The sequence below is a fragment of the Paroedura picta genome, chromosome 7, assembly GCF_049243985.1.
Source record: "Paroedura picta isolate Pp20150507F chromosome 7, Ppicta_v3.0, whole genome shotgun sequence".
NCBI lineage: Eukaryota > Metazoa > Chordata > Lepidosauria > Squamata > Gekkonidae > Paroedura > Paroedura picta.
The window spans coordinates 101511356-101533255 of record NC_135375.1 but is presented as its reverse complement, the minus strand read 5'-3'; the positions used below and the strand labels follow the sequence as shown (position 1 = coordinate 101533255).

Genomic DNA, 21900 nt, shown 5'->3' with positions numbered 1-21900 from the left:
TATTCTCCTGTTCAGTTTTATTTTCAGCTTGTTTTCTGAGAAATCAGAAGGATTAGAAACTTTATTTTTTTAAAAATGCTACTACTTCCTATTTGCATTACTATTCTACCACTTGCATTGCTGTTCATTCCACCAACATCACAAACTGGAAAAACAATGAAAACACGAATGGAATTTAGAGATCTAATGACAGTATATTAGTATATCACAAATAATTTTATGTTCAGATACATTCAGGTGCATAGCCATGTTAATCTGAAGTAGCAGGACACATTTTTACACTAGTGGCATCTTTAACACCAACATGGTTTTATTCTAGGTGTGAGCTTTCGTGAGCATTCACACTCCCTCGGACAATGAAACGGGGATCATCAGAGCGCAGATATAAAGACAGAGTAAATTAGCAGGAAATGAGTAAACAGCAGCATGAAGATATCCCACCAATGTGCAGCATAATATCTTTTGAGAATAGCAGAGATAACAGCCCTTTGGGTTCAGATGCTGTTCACAAACACATAAGGGGAATAAAACTATTAAGGTTAGTGATCAATGGCAGATGCTTTCCGAGTTGTGATAAGAAGTCACTAAAAGCGACCTGTTGGTAGCCCCATCCGTCTCCACCCAAGCATGGAAGCATCCCCACCAGTGACAAACCATGCTGAGCTCAGTCTCCTATCCTAAGACCAGAGAGTTAGATGCTTAATTACATAACATTACAGTCCCATTGTCCCAAATGAAATGAAATGACATGCAGTTCAACATGCCCAAAAGGCATCTACACTGAAGTGTTGGTAATATGCAACTTTATTTAAACTTGTTATTTCTTTATCTGGAATGACTCTGCCAGCCCTCGTTCAAAGGGTGGGAGACCATCGGGCCTCTGCCCCACAGCTCTTCAGACCCAATTCTGCTCCACAATGCCCTTGATCCAGTCCAGATAGTTGACAACTTTGGTGTAAAAGCCATACCCTTTGCCACAATCAAGGCCCCAAGAGACGATGCCGGTGGCCACCCAGCGCCCAGTCTCCGGGTCAAGCACGGTGTAGGCCCCTCCGCTGTCACCTTGGCAGGTGTCTGACCCTTCCCTAGGAGACCCTGCGCAAAACATATTGGCCGTGAAAACAGGGTCCTTCCCCTGGATCTTCCTCCCTCTTAGCCACTCCTGGCAGGATGCCTGGTTGCCGACTGGGATCATCGCATACTTCAGTCTGTCAGAGAGGTGGTGCTTCTCCACGCCGAAGCCACTGGCGTACCCCACCCGCCCTCGCCCGTAGAAAGAAGTATTCCGCGGATCCGGGAGGCAGATGGGCAGGACATCGCGGCTGAGGGTCACGGGGTCCCGCAGCTCAATGAGCGCGATGTCTCCGTCAAAGTTCTGCTCGTTATCGGGGTTGTAGTCTGGGTGCACGAAGAGCCGGAGAATGGGCTTGTTGCCCAGTTTGTGGAGGTCGGCCACGTTGATGGAACCCAGGAAGACCTCGACTTTCTCAGCCATCTCCTCGAGGCTCTTCCGGTCTCCAAATTCGGTTCGCCCCTTGGGGTACAAGGTGTGGGCGGCTGTCAGGATCCAGCGGTCACCCAGCAATGCCCCGCCGGCACGCCCAAGTCCGGAGATGACCGTCTTGGCCTGCCAGGGGAAGTTGCCCACCTTGGCTGTGGTGCCGCCGACAATACGCTGGACTTGCTCGACGGGATTATCTGGCTGCCCGCACACTGCAAGAAGGAATCGTACTCAGAAAGGGAGAAGGTACTTGAAAAGTTTGCTGTTCCTACTTCCCAGGCAATCATTTTTTTCTCTTCCTCTTTCCATGATTGTTCAGATTCCCAACCAAGGAACCCTGGGGTTCCGTGGCCTTTCCCAGAAATGTGGATGGCCGGTGACAACATTAGACATCCCCAGAGTTCCCTTCCCCGATTGCTCTATGGGCTTAGTCTACTTCTCCATAATGGAAATGGTAAATCATGGATCAATTGTTTGGCTCCTGCATCTGACTTCCACCTCCTCTGAAGGGGCATGACACCACTTCTGGGGTACCTTGAAGCCAGACAAAATATTTCAGGGGCTCCTCCCCAGCCCCAAAGTTGAAAAGGGCTGAATAGAACACATCCGAGAGCCAAAATATACATTAGATGTGGTACGAGTCAGTTGGGGAAAGCCCAACCTGACCCTCAGTTACATTTTCACGCAGAGACTGACCCTTAAGGGCTTCCCTATTGCTTCAGGTGCTGCCAGGGGGAAGTAGGGGCTTCATCCTTCCCTCCTGCCCTGTTTCCCCCAGAAGAAACAACTTCAGGGTTTGCCTTTTCCTCGGGCTCCACATGCCACATTGGGGACACACAGACCCTGAAGAGGTAAACAGGCTCCACTGCAGCTGTTTCCTTAGGCCAAAACGGCAGGCGAGGGAAGCCTGAAGCCTCTCCTTCCCCTTCCAGCTGTGTAGAGCAATAGAGAGGTGGTCAAAAGGCAGTTCCCAAGTGAATGTGTGACTGAGAGTCAGGTCAGGCGTCGATGATCTGGCTTGTGTCACACATAACATGTATTTTGGCCTGACTAGACTGTATCAGGCCCATCCCAGGCAATTAATTTTTTCTTAGTTCTCTGACATCCTCCGTAATTTAGCATTGTTCACTGCAGGTCAGATGCTGGCCACCCCATCCCGCTGGTTAGGGATGCCAGCCTCCAGGTGGGACCTGGGGTTCCCCCAGTTTTACAGTTTCTTTACAGGTGACAGAGCTCAGTTCCCCAAGAGAAAGTGGAAGTTTGGAGGTAAAGGTATCCCCAGTGCAAGCACCGGGTCATGTCTGACCCTTGGGGTGACGCCCTCTAGCGTTTTCATGGCAGACTCAATACGGGGTGTTTTGCCAGTGCCTTCCCCAGTCATTACCGTTTACCCCCCAGCAAGCTGGGTACTCATTTTACCGACCTTGGAAGGATGGAAGGCTGAGTCAACCTTGAGCCGGCTGCTGGGATTGAACTCCCAGCCTCATGGGCAAAGCTTTCAGACTGCTGCCTTACCACTCTGCGCCACAAGAGGCTCTCCGGAAGCTTGGAGGGAGGTCTCCAAAACATTCTAGTCCATTGAGGTCCCTCTCTGCCAAAAATCCTGCTCACTCCTGACTTCACCCCCAAAGTCTCCAGGTATCTCCCAACCCAGAGTTGGCAACCCTAATTTGGAAGGTGGACTTCCATTTGAAGGCTGCAGCAATCTCACATCTCTCCTCCACCTCCTGCCTCTTGTTGCTTGTTCCTTTTCTCTGACATGATTGCCTGTTTTACTACCGAGGTTACTGCTACATTGGAGGCCAGCATGGGAAGGGCAGGATAGAAAAACCTGTTCAACCTTCCTCTCAAGCCCTGCTCACCTGGCAGACACACCGGGATGCCCTCGTGGTTATTGTTGTTCATCCAGGAGCCCTCAGCAGAGCAAGCATAGTCATCTGAAGGAAGACACAAAAACAATGGTGAGAAAGAGGAAGGTTCAGAAGCTTGAACTTGGCTGGATAATCCTATAAGTGCACACATCTGCATTGGGCATTCACTTTCTAGGCCTCAGTTCAAAGTTCAAATATCAAAACTGAAGTTCCTAAAATGTCTCCTTATAATGCAAGCATGAGGGGGCTGAAGGGAATCCTCTGCACTTGGCCCTGCAGTAAAGTCTGTTGATTCATTCATTCATTCATTCATTCATTCATTCATTCATTCATTCATTCATTCATTCATTCATTCATTCATTCATTCATTCAGGAATTTATCCTGAACCTTCATCCAAAGGTCCCAGGGCAGCTCACAAGATGACAAAATAAAATGATCTAAAATATATTTTAAAACATTTACAACATATTCCCCCTCCCTCCCCCACACCCTGGCAGGACAGCACACAGAGGAAATTAGATATCAAAGGCCTGAGTGAAGAGGTGCACATCTACATTTGCTATATAAGGGTTAGGGGAATTGCAAGCACATCCCTGGGGTATTTTTACTCACTGGGATTAATTACACAAATATCTCAGCGCAGGCCTAAACAGACTGGATCCGGGTTACCTAGGGGCTCGTCTCTTCCTGTATGCATCTGCCTGCTCACTGAGGTGATCTGTGGAAACCCAAGAGGACAGGGAGGTGCCTGGTGGGAGCCACACGTGGGCCTTTCTTGGTTGCAGTCCAAAATCCTACCCCATGAGTTGTGTTCAACCTTCCTCTCAAGAATTCAGGGAAAAATACCTTCATAACATCCCTATGAGGTAGGTTGGGCTGGAAGAGAAAGTGACTGGTCCAAAGTCACCCTGTGAGCTTCATGGCAGAGCGTGGATTTGAGCCCTGGTGTTCGTAGATCCTATTCTGATGCTAACCACTGCACCACATTGACTTAACTTGGGCTGTTTGTGAATGAAAAAGTCAGCATAGAAATAAACTCAGCACACACACTAGATAACTCACTTTCAATGCACTTTGCAATTGGATTTTACGGTGCGAAATGGCAAAATCCACTTGCAAACTGTTGCCGAAGTGGGTTGAAACTGCATTAATTTCATATGTGTGAAAGAGCCCCGAGAGTAAGTGGAGAAAAATACCGCCAATTCGCCACCAACTGACGACGACCCCATAGGGCTTCCAAGGCAAGAGCCATTCAGAGGCTGTAGTCTACATCAGGGGTAGTCAACCTGTGGTCCTCCAGAGGTTCATGGACTACAATTCCCATGAGCCCCTGTCAGTGTTTGCTGGCAGGGGCTCATGGGAATTGCAGTCCATGAACCTCTGGAGGACCACAGGTTGACTACCCCTGGTCTACATGGTAGCGATTAGACCTTCCTTGATACTCTTGCAGGATCTTCTAGAAAGGACCAAGGTGATGAGGAAGAACCCAATACCTGCCCTGCTGCCTGCTGAGAGAACTTTCTAGACATGTAAGGAGAATTCAATGCAGGACTTTGGGGCAGGACTAAGTAAGAATGGGGCCAAAGAAGGATTGTTCTTGTCGACCCAGGACTCACTTGTCCCATTCATGGTGATCATGTGATAGTAGGGCTCATTGCAGCGGTACGAGATGACTGACTGGTAGGCATTATTCATGGGACTGGACTGGTACTCGATGATCCCGTTGGTCAGATGTTTAGGTTCACCACAGTCCACAACTGCAAGAGAAAACAAGTTATGGGAATGGTCGAGAAAGGAAAGAAATCTTTCCCAAAAACTTTGGGAAGGTTTCCAAGAGCTCAATGGCGTCACTCTGTGAGCTTCCCTACTAAAAGCCCTGCTGGGTGTCAAGACTTTGTTCACATATTCATTGTTTACCTGTTTTCATGTTTTTGCCGTGGGGTGATTCTTTGATCTGTTTATGCCCTGGTTTAATTGTATTTTTTTTTACGGCTTTAGAGGACCATGGTCTCTCTCACACATATCTCCTGGGAGTGTTTTATTGTTTTGGCCTTCCTAGGCTGATGCATCTCTTAGGAATGCCTTTGTAGTGTCTAAGCTGCTGCTCACTTTTGTGTGGGAAATGCTGTTCAGGCCTGGCCTTTCATCCAGCGTGCCTAATTTCAAATTGGGGGGAGGGGAATCATAGAACCATAGGGATTTAGAGAAAGTACATAGTCTGTTTGCTAGTCTGGTTCTTCAGTTTTAGCAAGGAACTACCTTGTTCACTGTTATTTCTTTTCAATAAAGCGATTTCCTTCAACATATGAGTCCGCTTATTGAGAGTTTGACAGAAGCTTGACCGATTGATAAAACTGTGATAGGCTCCTTCCTCTTTCTGGCTGATGAACCAGAGGGGGCAGTTTTATGATGTTTCAGAAGTCATCAGCTCCAACTCTGCCACAAATGTGCTGAGGTTAATGACTGTGGGGGGAATGAGAGAACCACCATCCCTGGCCCAGAAATACAAGTCTGGTAATGACCAAGGCGCAAAACGTACAATGCTTAAAACATGCAGTACTTAATTAGATGAATTAGATGGCTCTATCCCTGACAGGATTATTCAAATTAAAAGCAGACTCAGAAACTGCAATGGAGAATAGGAAAAACCAGAGAGGTGTCTTGAAAGTCCCTGACAACGGCAGGAAGATTGAGGATGTCCCACTTGAGTCTGAACTCACTGATGTCACAATGTTCCATGTGGGTGCAACCTGGAAGTGACAATGGGTGACTCTAGGAATTGCCAGAGAGTTTTACCATAGAGTTTCTGGCAGTTCCTAGAGCTATCCATTATCACTTCTGAGTGACATACCAGCACAGAGGCCAGAAGCGTTTTTATCTTATATATTTTTTCACTACAGTTTGCAGAAGAGATGATCAATGGAAGGCTTCCAGCTATACTGTTAAAAAAAAGAGGTGGATCACAATGTAGCTAACATCTAAGAAATAAACACATTGTGAAAGAGCTTATAGAAAATGTTATACCTCCCCCCTCCCTGAAAAAGTACCTGAATTTATAGTGTACACAAGAAAGGTATACAATGTTATGGACCTCTGCACATCAGCATTTTACATAACTCCACAAGACTACATATATCTCACCTCACTTGAATTCTCAGCTGTTATATGTTACCAGCTCAGGTGGAATCTATTTAAATGGTCTTTGTCTGTGAGGCTGCCTCCTCCAGGAATAGCTGCAGTTCCAGAGGGCTGTCCCACCAGGCCAGGGACTAAGATTGCTGACCTCCCCACTGACCCATTGACCTGAACGTTCAATCTGGAAGCCACCCATTAAAAAGGGGAAATCGCCTCAACACAAAACACAATCAGGACATAGGTTTTAACTGTAAATTAGAAAAAGAAGAAGAGTTGGTTCTTATATGCCGCTTTTCTCTACCTGAAGGAGTCTCAAAGCGGTTTACAGTCGCCTTCCCTTCCCTTTCCCCAAAACAGACACCCTGTGAAGTGGGTGAGGCTGAGAGAGCCCTGATTTTACTGCTCGGTCAGAACAGCTTTATCAGTGCTGTGGCAAGGCCACGGTCACCCAGCTGGCTGCATGTGGGGGAGTGCAGAATCGAACCTGGCATGCCAGATTAGAAGTCCGCACTCCTAACCACTACACCAAACTGGCTCTTAATGGTTTTTAGAGTTTTAAAACCTTAATTATTATATGACATGACTGTTTTGATTGTTTAAAGCTGCTTGTTCTCCACCCTGGGCTGCATAGGCAAGGGTGAGTTATAACAATAAAGTTTTGTTGGTGTTGTTAGGTGCGAAGTCGTCTCTGAGACCCATCGCGACCCCATGGACAATAAAGTTTAATTTTATGTAATTTAATTTAATTGCATCCTTGCAAAATGATCAAGATCTAGTGAGCCAAGTCTTCTCAGGGTCCCCAGCCCCAAAGAAGTTAAACCGGTCTCAACCAGGGCCATGGGTTTTTCAGCCCTGGCTGCGGTCTGCTAGAACGCTCTGCTGGATGAGATCAGGGCCTTACAGGACCACAGACAGCTCCACGGGGCCTGCAAGACACAGCTGTTTTGCCAGGCCTATGGCTGAGGCGTAGAAATACCACCAGTTGTCTGGCCTGACCTGAGGCACCAGTAACGCCCACCTACTGAATCCTAAAGATGCACTTTAGGTATTCCTGTCTCTCAATAGAAGGATGTGGCCCTTCTGAAATGCTTGAATTTGAATCTGTCATTGTATTTATTTAACTAAATCAGGATTTCATGTCTTATTACATAATGTTAGATTATTATGTCATGAGCTGCCCTGAGTCCCCAAGGGAAGAGTGGCATATAAACAGAAGAATAAATACAAATAAAAGCATCTTCTATACATTTAGGTACTATTTCACTGAAGTGTATACAACATTCTTTATAAGCCCTTTCATGGTACGTTTCACTGAAGCAGTAGGTGCAAACTTAAATGGACTCCAGGGAATGGCAGAGGACAGGAAGGCCTGAAGGGTCCATGGGGTCACGATGGGTCGGACACGACTTCGCACCTAACAACAACAACATGGTGCGTTTATTTATTTATTTATTTATTTATTTATTTGATTTGTATGACCGCCGCTCTCGGAAACCGGCTCGCGGCGGTTCACAAATACAATATATTAACCATTAAAATTCCCCATTAAAACCCCATTAAAATAATGACTGAGTCACAATGATGGCGATTAAAAAACTATTCCCGTACAGGCCCACTGGATGAGCAGAAGGGAACGGATGGATAATTGGGCATAGGGTGGAACAATCTGGGGAACCAGGTCAGTCTAGTACTGGCCTCCCCTCTCCGGGGAGAGGGGTCCAATCTTAGCCCCGGGCCATCACCCGGCCTTAGACAAACGCCTGGCGGAAGAGCTCCGTTTTGCAGGCTCTGCGGAACTCAGAGAGCTCCGACAGGGCCCGCAGCTCTTCAGGGAGCTCGTTCCACCAGGTAGGGGCCAGGACCGAAAAGGCCCTGGCCCTTGTCGAGGCCAGGCGTGCCTCCCGGGGTCCTGGGATCATCAGCAGATTCTTACCCGCAGAGCGAAGTACCCTGCGGGGGGCATAAGGAGATAGGCAGTCCCTCAAGTATGCAGGACCCAAGCCGCGTATAGTCTTGAAGGTTAATACCAAAACCTTGAACCTAATCCGGAAACAAACTGGCAACCAGTGCAGCTGATTCAGCAGAGGCTGAACATGGGACCTCCAAGATGATTTAGTGAGGACCCGTGCAGCTGCATTCTGTACCAGCTGTAACTTCCGGGTTAGAGACAAGGGTAGGCCCGCGTAGAGCGAGTTACAGAAGTCTAATCTAGAAGTAACCGTTGCATGGATCACAGTGGCCAGGTGTTCCGGGGGCAGGTAGGGCGCTAGTAGCCGAGCTTGGCGTAGATGGAGAAACGCCGTCCGAGCTACCTTAGTGACCTGGGCCTCCATGGAAAGTGAGGTATCCAGAATCACTCCCAAATTCCTGGCTTGGGGCACAGATGACAATTGTACCCCGTCCAGGCAGGGAAGACGCGCTTCCTGTTCCTGCTCCCTTCGGCCTAGCCAAAGGACCTCCGTCTTGGAGGGGTTGAGTCTCAGGCGGCTCCTCCTGATCCATCCAGCCACTGCTTCCAAACAACTGGCGAATTTTTCTGGGGGGAGATCTGGCCGGCCATCCATCAAGAGATAGAGCTGGGTATCATCAGCGTACTGATGACACCCAAGCCCATAGCTCCGTACCAGCTGAGCCAGGGGACGCATATAGATGTTAAATAACGTGGGGGAGAGCACCGCTCCCTGTGGCACCCCACATGGGAGTGCAAAGGAGTCGGATAACTCCTCCCCCACAGCGACCCTCTGTGACCTGTTCTCTAGAAAGGAAGATAGCCATTTAAGAGCCACCCTTCCAATCCCAGTATCAGCGAGGCGGTGAACCAAGAGCTCGTGGTCAACCACATCAAATGCGGCTGACAGGTCTAATAGCACGAGAATGGCCGACCCGCCCCGGTCTAGCTGGCGCCGGAGATCATCTGTCAGGGCGACCAGCACGGTCTCCACCCCATGGCCAGGACGGAAGCCAGACTGGTATGGATCAAGGGCCGAAGTTTCCTCCAAAAATGCTAGGAGCTGGTCCGCGGCGGCCCTCTCAACCACCTTGCCCAGGAATGCAAGATGCGATACCAGGCGGTAGCTGGCGGGGTCCCGCGGATTCAGCGATGGTTTTTTCAGAAGAGGGCGAACCACTGCCTCCTTGAGCCACTGAGGGAATTCTCCCGATGTAAGGGAGAGGTTTATAATCTCCCTCAGGGGAACACCTATCCGTGGGTCGCTGGTCTTAAGCAACCACGACGGACAGGGATCAAGGGGGCAAGTGGTTGCCCTCACTGACCCTAGCAATTTGTCCACTTCGGATAAAGAGAGCCGCCTGAAGCCATCAAACCTGATCCCCCGTAACGGCCACGGAGCTTCTAGTTCACAAACTGTATCAACTGTGGCAGTAAGGTCACGACGGAGCGACAAGATCTTATCCGCAAAATAGCTCGCAAAAGCCTCGCAGCCAAGTTCCAATTGTCTACTATTTTGGTGCCCTCCTTCGAGGGCAGTAAGAGTCCGAACTACCCTAAATAATTGGGCTGGGCGAGAGCTAGCGGACGCGATTTCCGCAGCAAAGTAGTCACACTTTGCCGCTTTCACCGCCATTTCATACGCCCTCATAAGCGTGCGATGAGATGTTCTTGTAGCTTCGTCGCGGGTCTTCCGCCACACTCGCTCTAGCCGTCTCACCTCCCTCTTCCTCTCCCGAAGCTCCGCGGTAAACCACGGAGCCTGCTTGAGGCGAGGGCGGAGAGGGCGCTCAGGGGCTATCTCGTCAATGGCGGCCAACAGGCGGGACTGCCAGTCCTCTACCAAGGCCTCCAACGAGACACCGGAGGGCATCGGGTCCCGCAGAGCATTCAGGAATCCTTCGGATTCCATAAGTCTCCGTGGGCGGACTAAAATGCGTCCGTCACCCAAACAGGGGAGGGGTGGCATCCGTAGGCGAGCCTTCAGGGTATGGTGGTCAGACCACGGAACGATGTTGTTTATTCCATAGTGGGAGGCCTGGCAACCCCACCTTTCCCTGCTTGCTGCTTGTATTCTGAGAAGGGCACACATCCCCCAGAACCTGGTCACAAAGGCCCCTGCATCTTCTCCCTGCTTGGGAAAGGCCTTTTTGAGGATTGGTTTGGGGTAGATGGAAGGAAAAGGTAGCTCCTCCCTCTGACTCCCATTCCTGCTCTTGAGTGTGGCCACTGCAAAAACCCACAAGCCAACAGTATGTTTGTGCAATCACACAGCTGAGCACTGCATGTAGCTGCATCCTAAAGCAATCTGAGGGTTATCCCATATTATATGCCCCAAGGCCAAAATCTTGGCAGGTGCTGGGCCATAGACTGGGGAAATTTAGAATGGTAAAACAACTCTGCAGCAAGCTGAGCAATGGGGCTCCTGTGGGACCACTCAGCCCACCTGGCTTCCTGGCTGCCCATTGCAGGAGGTCACTGGGGGAAAAAAACACACCCTGTCTCTTTAAGAGAGACTTCATGTGTGGAAATGGACAAGGGAAGCTTTTCATGGCATGGCAGTCAACAACATCAGCCTGGCAAATGGCTGGAACATGCAAGATCTGTTTCTTGGGCCAACACAAGGCATTTGGGCACTGGGGGGGTGCAGAAACTCCAGAAGGTGCCAGGAGTCTCTCTCTTGCACAGCCAAGTGCTAGAGAAAGACAGTCAGTCATTGGCCACCAGCCACCCATTGGTGCCACCAAGTTGCAACGAATTTTCAGTGACCTCTTAGGGTTTTCAAGACAAGAGCCATTCAGAGATGGTTGGCCATTGCCTACCTCTGTGGGGCATCCCTAGGCTTCCTTGGGGGTCTCCCACCCAAGTATTAACCAGAGCTGACCTTGCTTAGCTCCCAACATGTGACAAAGTTGGTCTAGGCTGTGCTGGGCCACCCAGGGCAGGCCAGGACCCCTTTAATGGCGCTCAGAATCTGCTACTCAGGATCACCACCTTGCTCTGGGACATGGTAGGCCTGCCTCCACTTGGAACCCACTGCCACCTGTAACAACCATTTTGTCACTCACTTTGACACCTGGGCATGGGGCGGTGCCAGGTCCCGTCAGCTTCACAGACAGCAGTGAAAGATGGCAGCCGCTTGTCTCCCTACTCAGAACAGAAGAGATGAAAATTAGGAATGTAGGCTGGGGGGTGCCTGGCGGTTTGGACTGTGGAGCTGAGGAGGGGGAGGTTTGGGGAGGGAGAGGGACTTCAAGAGGGTACAATGCCGTAGAGTCCAACCTTCCATAGTGGCCATTTTCTCCAGGGGAATTGATCACTGCCACCAGGAAAACTCCAGCCACCACCTGGAGGTTGGCAACACTATGCTCTGTTCTTGCTCGCACCCCCCCAACCTAAAATTAGGGACTGCTTCTTGCATCACCAGATTCACTTCAACTCCTTGCATATTCCAGAAGACTTCTCCATTATTTTGCTTTCCTCATCTAACACATTTTTTCTTAAAATTTTAGAAATGGTAAAAGCAATATTTTGCATGCAATTAGAAGAAAAGTTTTATACTCCGCTTTTCACTACCCAGAAGAGTCTCAAAGCAGCTTACAATTGCCTTCCCTTCCTCTCTCCACAACAGACACCCTGTGAGGGAGGTGGGGCTGAGAGAGCTCTGACAGGACTGCTCTGTGAGAACAGCTCTGACAGGACTGTGACTGGCCCAAGGACACCCAGCTGGCTGCATGTGGAGGAGCAGGGAATCTAACTCGGCTCACCAGATTAGAGGCCGCTGCTCTTAATCACTACACCAGTCTGGCTCTCTGAAACAACAAAATAACTCAAATATGCTTCATAATATACTAATATTACTTTATATATATTGAGAGAGAGAGCCAGTGAACTTGGAAGAAGCCTGCACTGAAGACAATAAAGAAGAGAAATCATATATTCACCCCCTCAAAAAAGGATTAACTCGGTCAGTTAAAAACAAGAGGTTGTTTTACAGGGGATTGCATCACAAAAAGTTCTCAAACAAACAAAAGCAAGCCATTTGGCTTGAAAAAACTTGTGTGTTTACCCAATCTCTTGGGTAAGCAAATGCAATAGGCAAGCTTTTCCCATAAACATGCAGTCTCACAGCTGCAGATTCCAAACAACTATGGCTTTCTGACATCATGCAAGCACTGAACCCTCTGTCGTGTCTAAAGAAGTAAGCAAGCTGTGGCTGTCAAAAGTCCCGAAAGGTAGTCAAAAGGACTACCTCAGGTGTGAGAATGTTGGAATGACAGGTGAGTCTTCCTATTCCTAGAGAAAATGAGATACCACCGTTGCTGAATCCACAAAGCCAAATCTGAACCTTGATCTATCAAGATTGGTAATGTCTACGATGAGGTCCAAGTTCATCCCGTCTTTTTAACTAGAGACAGTGGGGATTGAACCTGTGACCTTTTGCAATGCCAAGCAGATGCTCCACCACTGAGCCTGGCTGTTCCAGGATTTGGTTCCTTCAAAAGTTCAAATGGGGGCTGGTAGTGCTCAAGTCCGCAAGGAAGCTACAAATCCTTCCATAAACTACATGAACATTTTTGCGGGGAGGACTGTTACTCAGTCATGAGGGGAAGTCACTTTGTGCATGCTCAGAGGGGCTCACAGTTGTTTGCTAACGATTTGTCTCAAGCCAAGTCCCGACATGCAAATCAAATTCCAGACAAGCCCCAGGGCAGATTTAGCCATTTCCTTGTTTTATGCTGAGCTCTCGGTTTCTGCTACTTCTGCATTAGCCAACCCCAAAATATTGTGCAAGCCTCAGATCTCCTTCTGCCTCAAATCAGATCCTCCAGCACGGCACGACTCTGCCTTGCCTTCGAGGCAGAGGTTCTGTTAGACTTCTAAAATGTCTCTCATGCCCTGACGTGTTAGATCTCATACCTGTCAGAGAGACAAAGAATTGTAGGGAAGTATGTAGGGAAGAGAGAGGTCAAAGCAAAATGCAGAGGTAGGAGACAGGTAAAAATGAAATGCAGGGGTGGTTCTCCAGACAAACCACCCAAGCGACTGTTTGAGATGTTAATACTCACTCCCAAACATTCAGGATTGGAGTATACAACTGACACTCCCTCCTAGGCCCATGTTGCCTCTGGCAATGTAAAAGCCTGTCTTGGCATAAGCCTGCAGTGGCATAAGCCCAGGAGATCACACAGAGCTGGAAGTTATCACCAAGGGCCATCCAGTCCAGACCGTGACCTTCTTGGGGACTTAAAAATCACACACCCTCCTGACAGGCGCTCATGAAGAAGAGGAGTTGTTTTTCATATCCCGCTTTTCACTGCCTGAAGGAGTCTCAAAGTGGCTTCCAATCGCCTTCCCTTTCCTCTTCGCACAACAGACACCCTGTGAGGGAAGTGAGGCTGAGCGAGTTCTGACAGGACTGCTCGGTCAGAACAGCACTATCAGGGCTGTGACGAGCCCAAGGTCACCCAACTGACTGCATTTGGAGGAGCAGGGAATCAAACCCAGCTCGCCAACTTAAAAGCTGCCATTCTTAACCACTACACCACACTGGCTCATCCAATCTCCTCCTGAAAACTTCCAACCAAGGAGACTCCATCCCCTTCCAAGGCAGCATATTTCATCTACAAACAACTCTCACTGTCAGAAAATGCTTTCAAATATTTCAGTGGAACCTCTGTTCCCTATAATTTGAACTCATTGTTCCCAGTCCTCATCTGTAAAGTTGCAGTAAACAGTCTGGCCCCATCTTCAACATGTCTACCTTTTACATAACTATCCTATCACCGCTTGCCCTCCTCTTCTCCAAGCTACACATACCCAACTCTCTCAGCCTCTCCTTAGTAAGGTGTGAATTCCAACCCCTCCACCATCTCAGTTGTCCTTCTCTGAACACATTCCAACTTGACAATGTCCTTCTTGGACTGCAGCACCCAGAACTGGGAACAATATTCCAAATGAGGTCTAACCAGTGTGGAATAGAGTCGTATTATAAGTTCCCTTGCTCTAGATTCTGTGGTCCTAGTAATACAGCCTAATATTGCATTAACCTTCTTAGCTGCTGTATCACACTGTTGGCTCATACTCAAGAACACCTAAGTCGCTTTCACATGTACTTCTCTTAAGCCAGGTATCCCCCATCTTACATGATTAGGGTTTCTGGCTCTGCGCTGGTGCCCAGTAGGAGCCTTAGAAAGAGAACTGGGTGCTTTTGTATCCTTGCTTTTTACTACCTGAATAAGTAGTATTCAAACCATCTTACAATCGTCCACCCTACCTCTCCCCACAACAGATGCCCTGTGAGGTAGGTGAGGCTGAGAGAGCCCTGATACTGCTGCTCAGTCAGAACAGTTTTATCAGTGCTGTGGTGAGCCTGTGGAGGAGGAGTGGGGAATCGAACTCGGCTCTCCAGACCAGAGGGCACCACTCTTCATCGTGACACCAAGCTGGCCCTCCAAGAAAGAGGCAAAGGCACGCAGGAGCCAGAATGACGGCCTCACCTCCATTAGGTTATAACCCTTCTGACAGCGGACAATGAAGTAGTCCTGGAACCGATAGATGGGCTGTGGGTTTTTGATGACGGTGAACTGGTCATTGGGCACGGGCTGCGGGCAACGGATCCCTGTTGAGGACAAGGCAAGAATGAGGCAGGGCTCAGCAGATGGCCGGATACTGCTTATCGGAGCGTGCTGGGTGGGGAAACATTACTTTCTGTGCTGTACCGGATCTTCCACCCACGGCCGAACCCCGACTCGTCTGTGAGGAAGAAAAGGTCCACCGAAGAGCTGTTGGTTTCAATGCTGTCTGGGGTCACCGTGCCGCAGAACTCGCCAATCTCCTCGCCCCCAGCCTGGATCTGGAGAGGGACAAAATAGTGCAGCTGAGATCTTTCCTCCTCACAAGTCAGACCAGCAGGCCTCATTGCCCAGGAACAGCAAACCTGTGCATTCCAGTGCCAGGAAGCAACATTACGGGAACACCTCGGCCTCTACGCCCTGCTTATTTGCCCCCTCTGTGAGAACTGGTTGGTCGCTCTGCAAGACAGGGTGCTGGATTAGATGGACCACTGGTCTGATCCAGCCCAGATCTCGTATTACGCCTGCCAGCTTAATATCTCTGGTATGCCTAAAGAGACTAGCAGGAGGCAAATCTTCCTCTTTTGGGCTCAGAAGCGAGACTTGGTGTTCCAGGAATGGAGCTCCCTGCATTTTGTTTTCAAAATATCACACATGTGGCACCTGATTAGGATTGGGCCTGTGATGGGTGGGCCTGAATCTCTCTTGGGTGTCATTTCTCTGACTGGAAACAGCACTAGTGAGCTGTCATTTGCCACACTGGGACGGGAAATGGTCGAGAAAATCCCCACAGACACAGGGAAGAACAAAGATAGAAGAACATACTAGAGGAAGTGAGAAATTCAAATCTTCATGCTCAGCAATAAACACATCTGAGTCAGCAATACTGGTGTTTTCAAAACACCAGGATGTGCGCTAGCTGCCCATCGCAATACGTCTTTTTGTCTTGTTATAAAAATCACAAATTTGTGTTGTGCTTTGGTTTCTCACTCCTCCAAGTAAGTTGTTTGACCTTTGCTCTTGCCACTGGGGGAAACGTGCAAGGACCCATATCAGCCTCTCTGGAGGCCAATGGGACTTCCCAATTCTCTCCCCAAATCCATTCACATCTGCTTCGCTCATGTGTAATTGGATGATTAAAATGTTCACTTCATGGTCTCGGTAAATGGGCTGTCCCAGACTAGAACTTTCATATCATGTCCAAAACACAGATTGGGGGAAATGAGAATATGTCCCTAGAAAAGACCCACGAGCCATTCCTAGGAAAGACACCGCACCCTTTAATTTGGGGACCCCTAAATGTGGTGCCTGTGGGCACAATGGCACCCACTGACACATTTTCTGGCACCCACTAAGAAGGGTTTCCAGTTCTGGGTTGAGAAATATCTGGAGACTTTGGGGGGTGGAGACAGGAGTGGGTGGGATTTGGGAGTGGGAGGACCTCAGTGTTGTATCATACTATGGAGCCCACCCTCTGAAGCAGCCATTTTCTCCAGGGGAACTCATCTCTGTCCCCTGGAGGTGAGACTGCATCGTAACACAATCCCAGAGTATTAAAAATGAAAAGATATGCCCCGTGCTGCCGCAAAGTGAGGCAGACCCTCTCTGCCCCGGCTGTCTCGTCTAGAGGCAGAAATCTGGGGTGGTTTACTGGTGAAAACAGTCCCCCATGGGGATGCAGAAAGTGGCAGGGCAGGCTGCCCCATTGCAAACACATGGTGGCAGCCTGGTGCAGAAAGGGTATCAGACTCAAAAAAATTATCCGCTTCTGAGCACAGGGAATGAGACCCTGCAAACAAATAGATCCCGTGGGCAACTGCATCTTCATTCTTTTCTCCTTGACAATCTGCTTCAGGGAATATTCCTCCTTTGGCTGCCATTTTGTGGCTGCCTATTCTTCCTTTGGCAGCCATTTTGTGGCCGAGAGGGGCCTTCCCGGCCGGGGTGTGATTGAGCCACTATACCTTGAGCTGGTCATAAGGACAGCGGACTTGCTGATGATCCTCGATGTCAAAGGGCGTGAGGAATTTGAGCGAGATGGCCAGCCCCCTCTCCACTCGGATGCTGTAGTTGCACCGCAGGTCTGGCGGGTAGGGTCGAGGGTATCCAGGGCTTGACACGTATCCACTGAGCTCCGTGAACACCTCGTTGCTGCAGTCCACTGCAAGGCAAGAAGCCGCAAGAAGGTTGAGTGGAAGCCAAGTCTGTGGGGGAAGGGCTTGGCTCAGTGACAGAGCCTCTGCTTTGCATACAGGAAATCCCAGGTTCAAAACCAGGCATCGCCGGTTAAAATGATCACCTGGTAATGTGGAAAAGACCACTAGAGAAGATGCTGGAGAGTCGCTGTCAGGCTGAGCAAATGATACTATCATTGATGGGCTGAGATTCAAAAGTAGGCAGCTCCATGTGTATTAGGTTACCTGTGGGTCATCTTTTATACCAGGCTTTCTCAACCAGGGTTTCACTTCATCATCATCGCTAATCATAATAATCATAACAATCATAACAACAACAACAACAACAATAACAACAACAACAATAACAACAATTCCATTTATAGCCTGCTTTATTTCAAAGCTCAAGGTGGGTTACATACATATGAGGAATTATTGAAGCCATGGTTCCCTTAGAACGGATCCCATGGAGATACCTTCCACTGTCAAGACCCTTGGTTCACAGCAAGGGTAGCCAAACTATTGCTCTCCAGATATCTATGGACCACACCAATGTCTGGAGCTCAGGTGATTGTTCATGAAAGAAGCTTTTTAAGTGAGGTTAAGCTTATCCAAAGAGCCTCTTGTCGCGCAGATTGGTAGGGCAGCAGACATGCAGTCTGAAAGCTCTGCCCATGAGGCTGGGAGTTCAATCCCAGCAGCTGGCTCAAGGTTGACTCAGCCTTTCATCCTTCCGAGGTTGGTAAAATGAGTACCCAGGTTGCTACTGGGGGGTAAATGGTAATGACTGGAGAAGGTACTGGCATGGTACTGAGTCTGCCATGAAAACGCTAGAGGGCAAGCACCATGACCCGGTGCTTGCACAGGGGATACCTTTACCTTTACCTTAAGCGTATCCATATATGCAATTTAGACATGTGATCGGGTTTGTATGATGTTTTACCAATGACCTGATGTGGGTTTTTTTTTTTTGCTGTACATTATCTTAAGAGATTAATTTTGGATGTCAGTCCTGGTAAAGAGGTTTTGAAAACAGCTATGACCAAAAGCCAGTTTGAAGAAGAAGAAGAAGAAGAAGAAGAAGAAGAAGAAGAAGAAGAAGAAGAAGAGTTGGTTCTTATATGCTGCTTTTCTTTACCCGAAGGAGTCTCAAAGCGGCTTACAGTCGCCTTCCCTTTCCTCTCCCCACAACAGACACCCTGTGAGGTTGGTGAGGCTGAGAGAGCCCTGATATTATTGAAGAAGGAGGAGGAGAGCTGGTTCTTATATGCTGCTTTTCTCTACCCAAAGGAATCTCAAAGCGACTTAAAGTTCCCTTCCCTTTCCTCTCCCCATAATAGACACCCTGTGAGGTGGGTGAGGCTGAAAGAGCCCTGATATTACTGAAGAAGAAGAGTTGGTTCTTATATGTCACTTTTCTCTACCTGAAGGAGTCTCAAAGCAGCTTACTTTCGCCTTCCCTTTCCTCTACTCACAACAGACACCCTGTGAGGTGGGTGAGGCTGAGAGAGCCCTGAAATCACTGCTCGGTCAGAACAGCTCTATCAGTGCTGTGGGGAGCCAAGGTCACCCAGCTGGCTGCATGTGGAAGAGGAGTGGGGAATCAAACCCGGCTCACCAGATTAGAAGTCTGCACTCCTAACCACTACATCAAACTGGCTGTATGCACAACTCTCTCTTGAAAAAAAAATTAAAAGAAGTAGGAGACATTTTAGTATTAGAAGATTTGTTTTGCCTCAGATGGTTTCCCTCTCACTCTCACCTGGGGACTGGCATCCCTAACATACGGGGTGTGGCCTTCTTTTGATATTGCCTCTGAACATGGGTGTTCCCTTTGGTTACCATGACTCACAACCACAGATAGACCTGGCTCTCATGAACCTGTCTAATCTCCTTTCAAAGCTGTTGATACTTGTGGCCAATTCTGGCAGCATATTCCCCATTTAAATCCCTCATTTTGTAAAGATGTATTTCCTTTAAAGCTGTCCAGAACCTACTGCCCATCCACTCAGCCGCAGCTATCTGACCTTCTTAGTTCTTAGTACTTGTTCCTGGTACCTTTGCAAGAATGCTGGTCACTCTGGAGACGGTAACCAGGCTGGCAGGAGCAGAAGTAGCCGCCTACATAGTTGTGGCAGAAGTGCTGGCACCGTGGTCTCTGTTCGTCTTCGATGCCGTTTCTTCGGGCACATTCATCCAAATCTGAGAAGTTCATAAATCAAGAGATGGAACGAGATTACAACTGAACCCGGCTTAAAGGTTTATAGTTTTCCAAGACTCTACAAGTCCTGGGTACATTCTGCACACACATTTTTTTCCCACTGTAAATCTTGCCGAATTCTGGTCGATTCGAACCTGTATCTACAGTCTTCCTTTCCCCGAATTTAAACCCCTCGCCCTTCTGCATTAGCATTGTGCAAACTTTCACTCTTGATTGGGGAGGGGTTGGGTGAAGCTCCAGCCAGCATTGAAGGAGCACAAGGCTGGAGAGTGCTTTATTTACTGCCTTTTGACTCCCGAGTCTACAGCCAGAGCAAGCCAGGGGAGGGGCAAGTGGAGCACGGGAGTCTGGGGAGTGTAGGAATTGGGGACGGGAGGGACCTCCTCTGTATGTAATGCCATAGAGCAGGGATCCTCAACCTGTGGTCCTCCAGATGTTCATGGACTACAATTCCCATGAGCCCCTGCCAGCAAATGCTGGCAGGGGCTCATGGGAATTGTAGTCCATGAACATCTGGAGGACCACAGGTTGACTACCCCTGCCAGAGAGTCCTCCCTCCAAAGCAGACAATTTCTCCAGGGGGACTGATCTCTGTAGTCTGGGAATTAGCTGTAATTCCAGGAGATCTCCAGGCACCACCTGGAGGCTGGCACCCTAGGAACAAGCCTCTTACAAGCCAAGTGAAGGAGACTGGTGGCATCTTGATTCCAGCCTCAATCTTCCCGAGTCAGAGCTCACTTCTTTCAGAGGCAGAGGAATGTCATTCATGTTCCCGACACGCTCTCAAAGTAAACCCTTCTTGCTATAAGCATGATGTTTGCTTCCGATTTTGTTTCTCTCTGTGTGGGGGAAAGTATGCCTTAACCATCAGAAACCTGGGAAAGGCAGCTATAAACCCTGCAGTGTCCCTTAATTTGATATACTGTAGAAATTGCCTCTGCTTATGGCTAATACAAATGTTTTGTATATATTTTGTCATGAAATCATATTCAAGGTCGCATATTAAAAGCAAAACCATGACAACGTTGCAAGCAGCTGAACTTTAAGAATGGGGAGTATTCCAGTTGGTTCGCAAAGTGTAATCCAGAAATCTCCAACTAAACCAAGGGAACTAACCAAGAGTTATCAGGAGAGAACCATGCAGTCAATTAGCTACTAAGTGCTTAGATGCAGCATTGGTGGGGGCTCATGGGAACTGTAGTCTATGGACATCTGGTGAGCCACCCCTGGCACCTGGCTTAAGCATGGCATAATGACATCACTGCATGGTGCTGTGTTTGAGCAGCCATGGCGCTCTTTAACCATTTCACAATTTCTACTGGCAAGAGGTCAACTTTTCCTTCTGTTTTCAGTGGCTATTTAGGGCTTGGCTACATCTTACAGGTTCTTCCTCCTTTTTTCCAATTTAGCAAATCTAGGTTCCAAGACTGCTTTATCCGGGTGGGGGTGGGGGTGGGGGTTGCACACAGGGAACCATTAACCCTTCCCTCTCTTTCTATTATCATGCTGGAAAAGCTACACCTGAGCTGTTATAAGCCCCCTCTTCGGCAAAACATAGACTGTTTCCACATTAGTGATATCGTTCAGATTTGCATTTTTAAAGGGTTGATGTTTTTGTGACTAGATGTGACTAGCCCAAGGCCACCCAGCTGGCTGCATGTGCAGGAGTGGGGAAACAAGCCTGACTTGCCAGATTAGAAGCTGCCACTCTTAACCACTATCGCAAGCAGGCTCTCCAGCAAGTCACACAGTGAAGATTCTTAGAATCATAGAATCATAGAGTTGGAAGGGACCTCATGGGTCATCTAGTCCAACCCCCTGCACTGTGCAGGACACTCACATCCCTATCACTCATCTACTGTAACCTGCCACCCCTTTGCCTTCACAGAATCAGCCTCTCTGTCAGATGGCTATCCAGCCTTTGTTTAAAAATTTTCAAAGATGAAGAACCCACCATCTCCCGAGGAAGCCTGTTCCACTGAGAAACCGCTCTAACAGTCAGGAACTTCTTCTGGATGTTGAGACGGAATTTCTTTTGAATTAATTTCATCCCATTGGTTCTGGTCCATCTCTCCAGGGCAAGAGAGAACAATTCTGCTCCATCCTCCATATGGCAGCCTTTTAAATACTTGAAGATGGCTATCAGATCCCCTCTCAATCATCTCCTCTCCACACTAAAGAATGTTGCAGTGGCTGCTGCTGTCAAAGTAATATTTAAAAACAATCTCCCTGGCGAATCAAAGCTCCACTAGCTAACCTTGCTGGGCAAAAAACCCATATTCCCCCACCTACTTTCTAAAAACACTTGGTGGAGGCCAGAAAAGGTTTCTTTGAGGTGGGGACTCCTGCTGCTGTAAAGGAGAGTTGAGTCCTTAGAATGGCGAATGATTGCTCAAAGGAACTCCTCACATGCCAGATGTGAGTCGTCAATCGCCCGGACCCTCCTTTTGGCAAGTGAGTTTTGACCTCTGCCC

At 48.5% G+C, this 21900-nt stretch overlaps 1 protein-coding gene across 1 annotated transcript in view; it reads right to left on the bottom strand.

The window, feature by feature from the left end:
• C1R (complement C1r) overlaps positions 1-21900 on the bottom strand; it is a 31248-nt gene continuing 9348 nt past the window's right edge. Inside the window, exons 4-11 of the mRNA XM_077345745.1 lie at positions 19264-19407; positions 16996-17192; positions 15165-15312; positions 14957-15078; positions 11525-11603; positions 4990-5130; positions 3364-3438; positions 1-1713 (exon numbers count right to left, since the gene is read on the bottom strand). Coding sequence (XP_077201860.1) covers positions 896-1713; positions 3364-3438; positions 4990-5130; positions 11525-11603; positions 14957-15078; positions 15165-15312; positions 16996-17192; positions 19264-19407 — 1724 coding nt within the window. The 3' untranslated portion in view covers positions 1-895. The remainder of the gene's footprint in view (positions 1714-3363; positions 3439-4989; positions 5131-11524; positions 11604-14956; positions 15079-15164; positions 15313-16995; positions 17193-19263; positions 19408-21900) is intronic.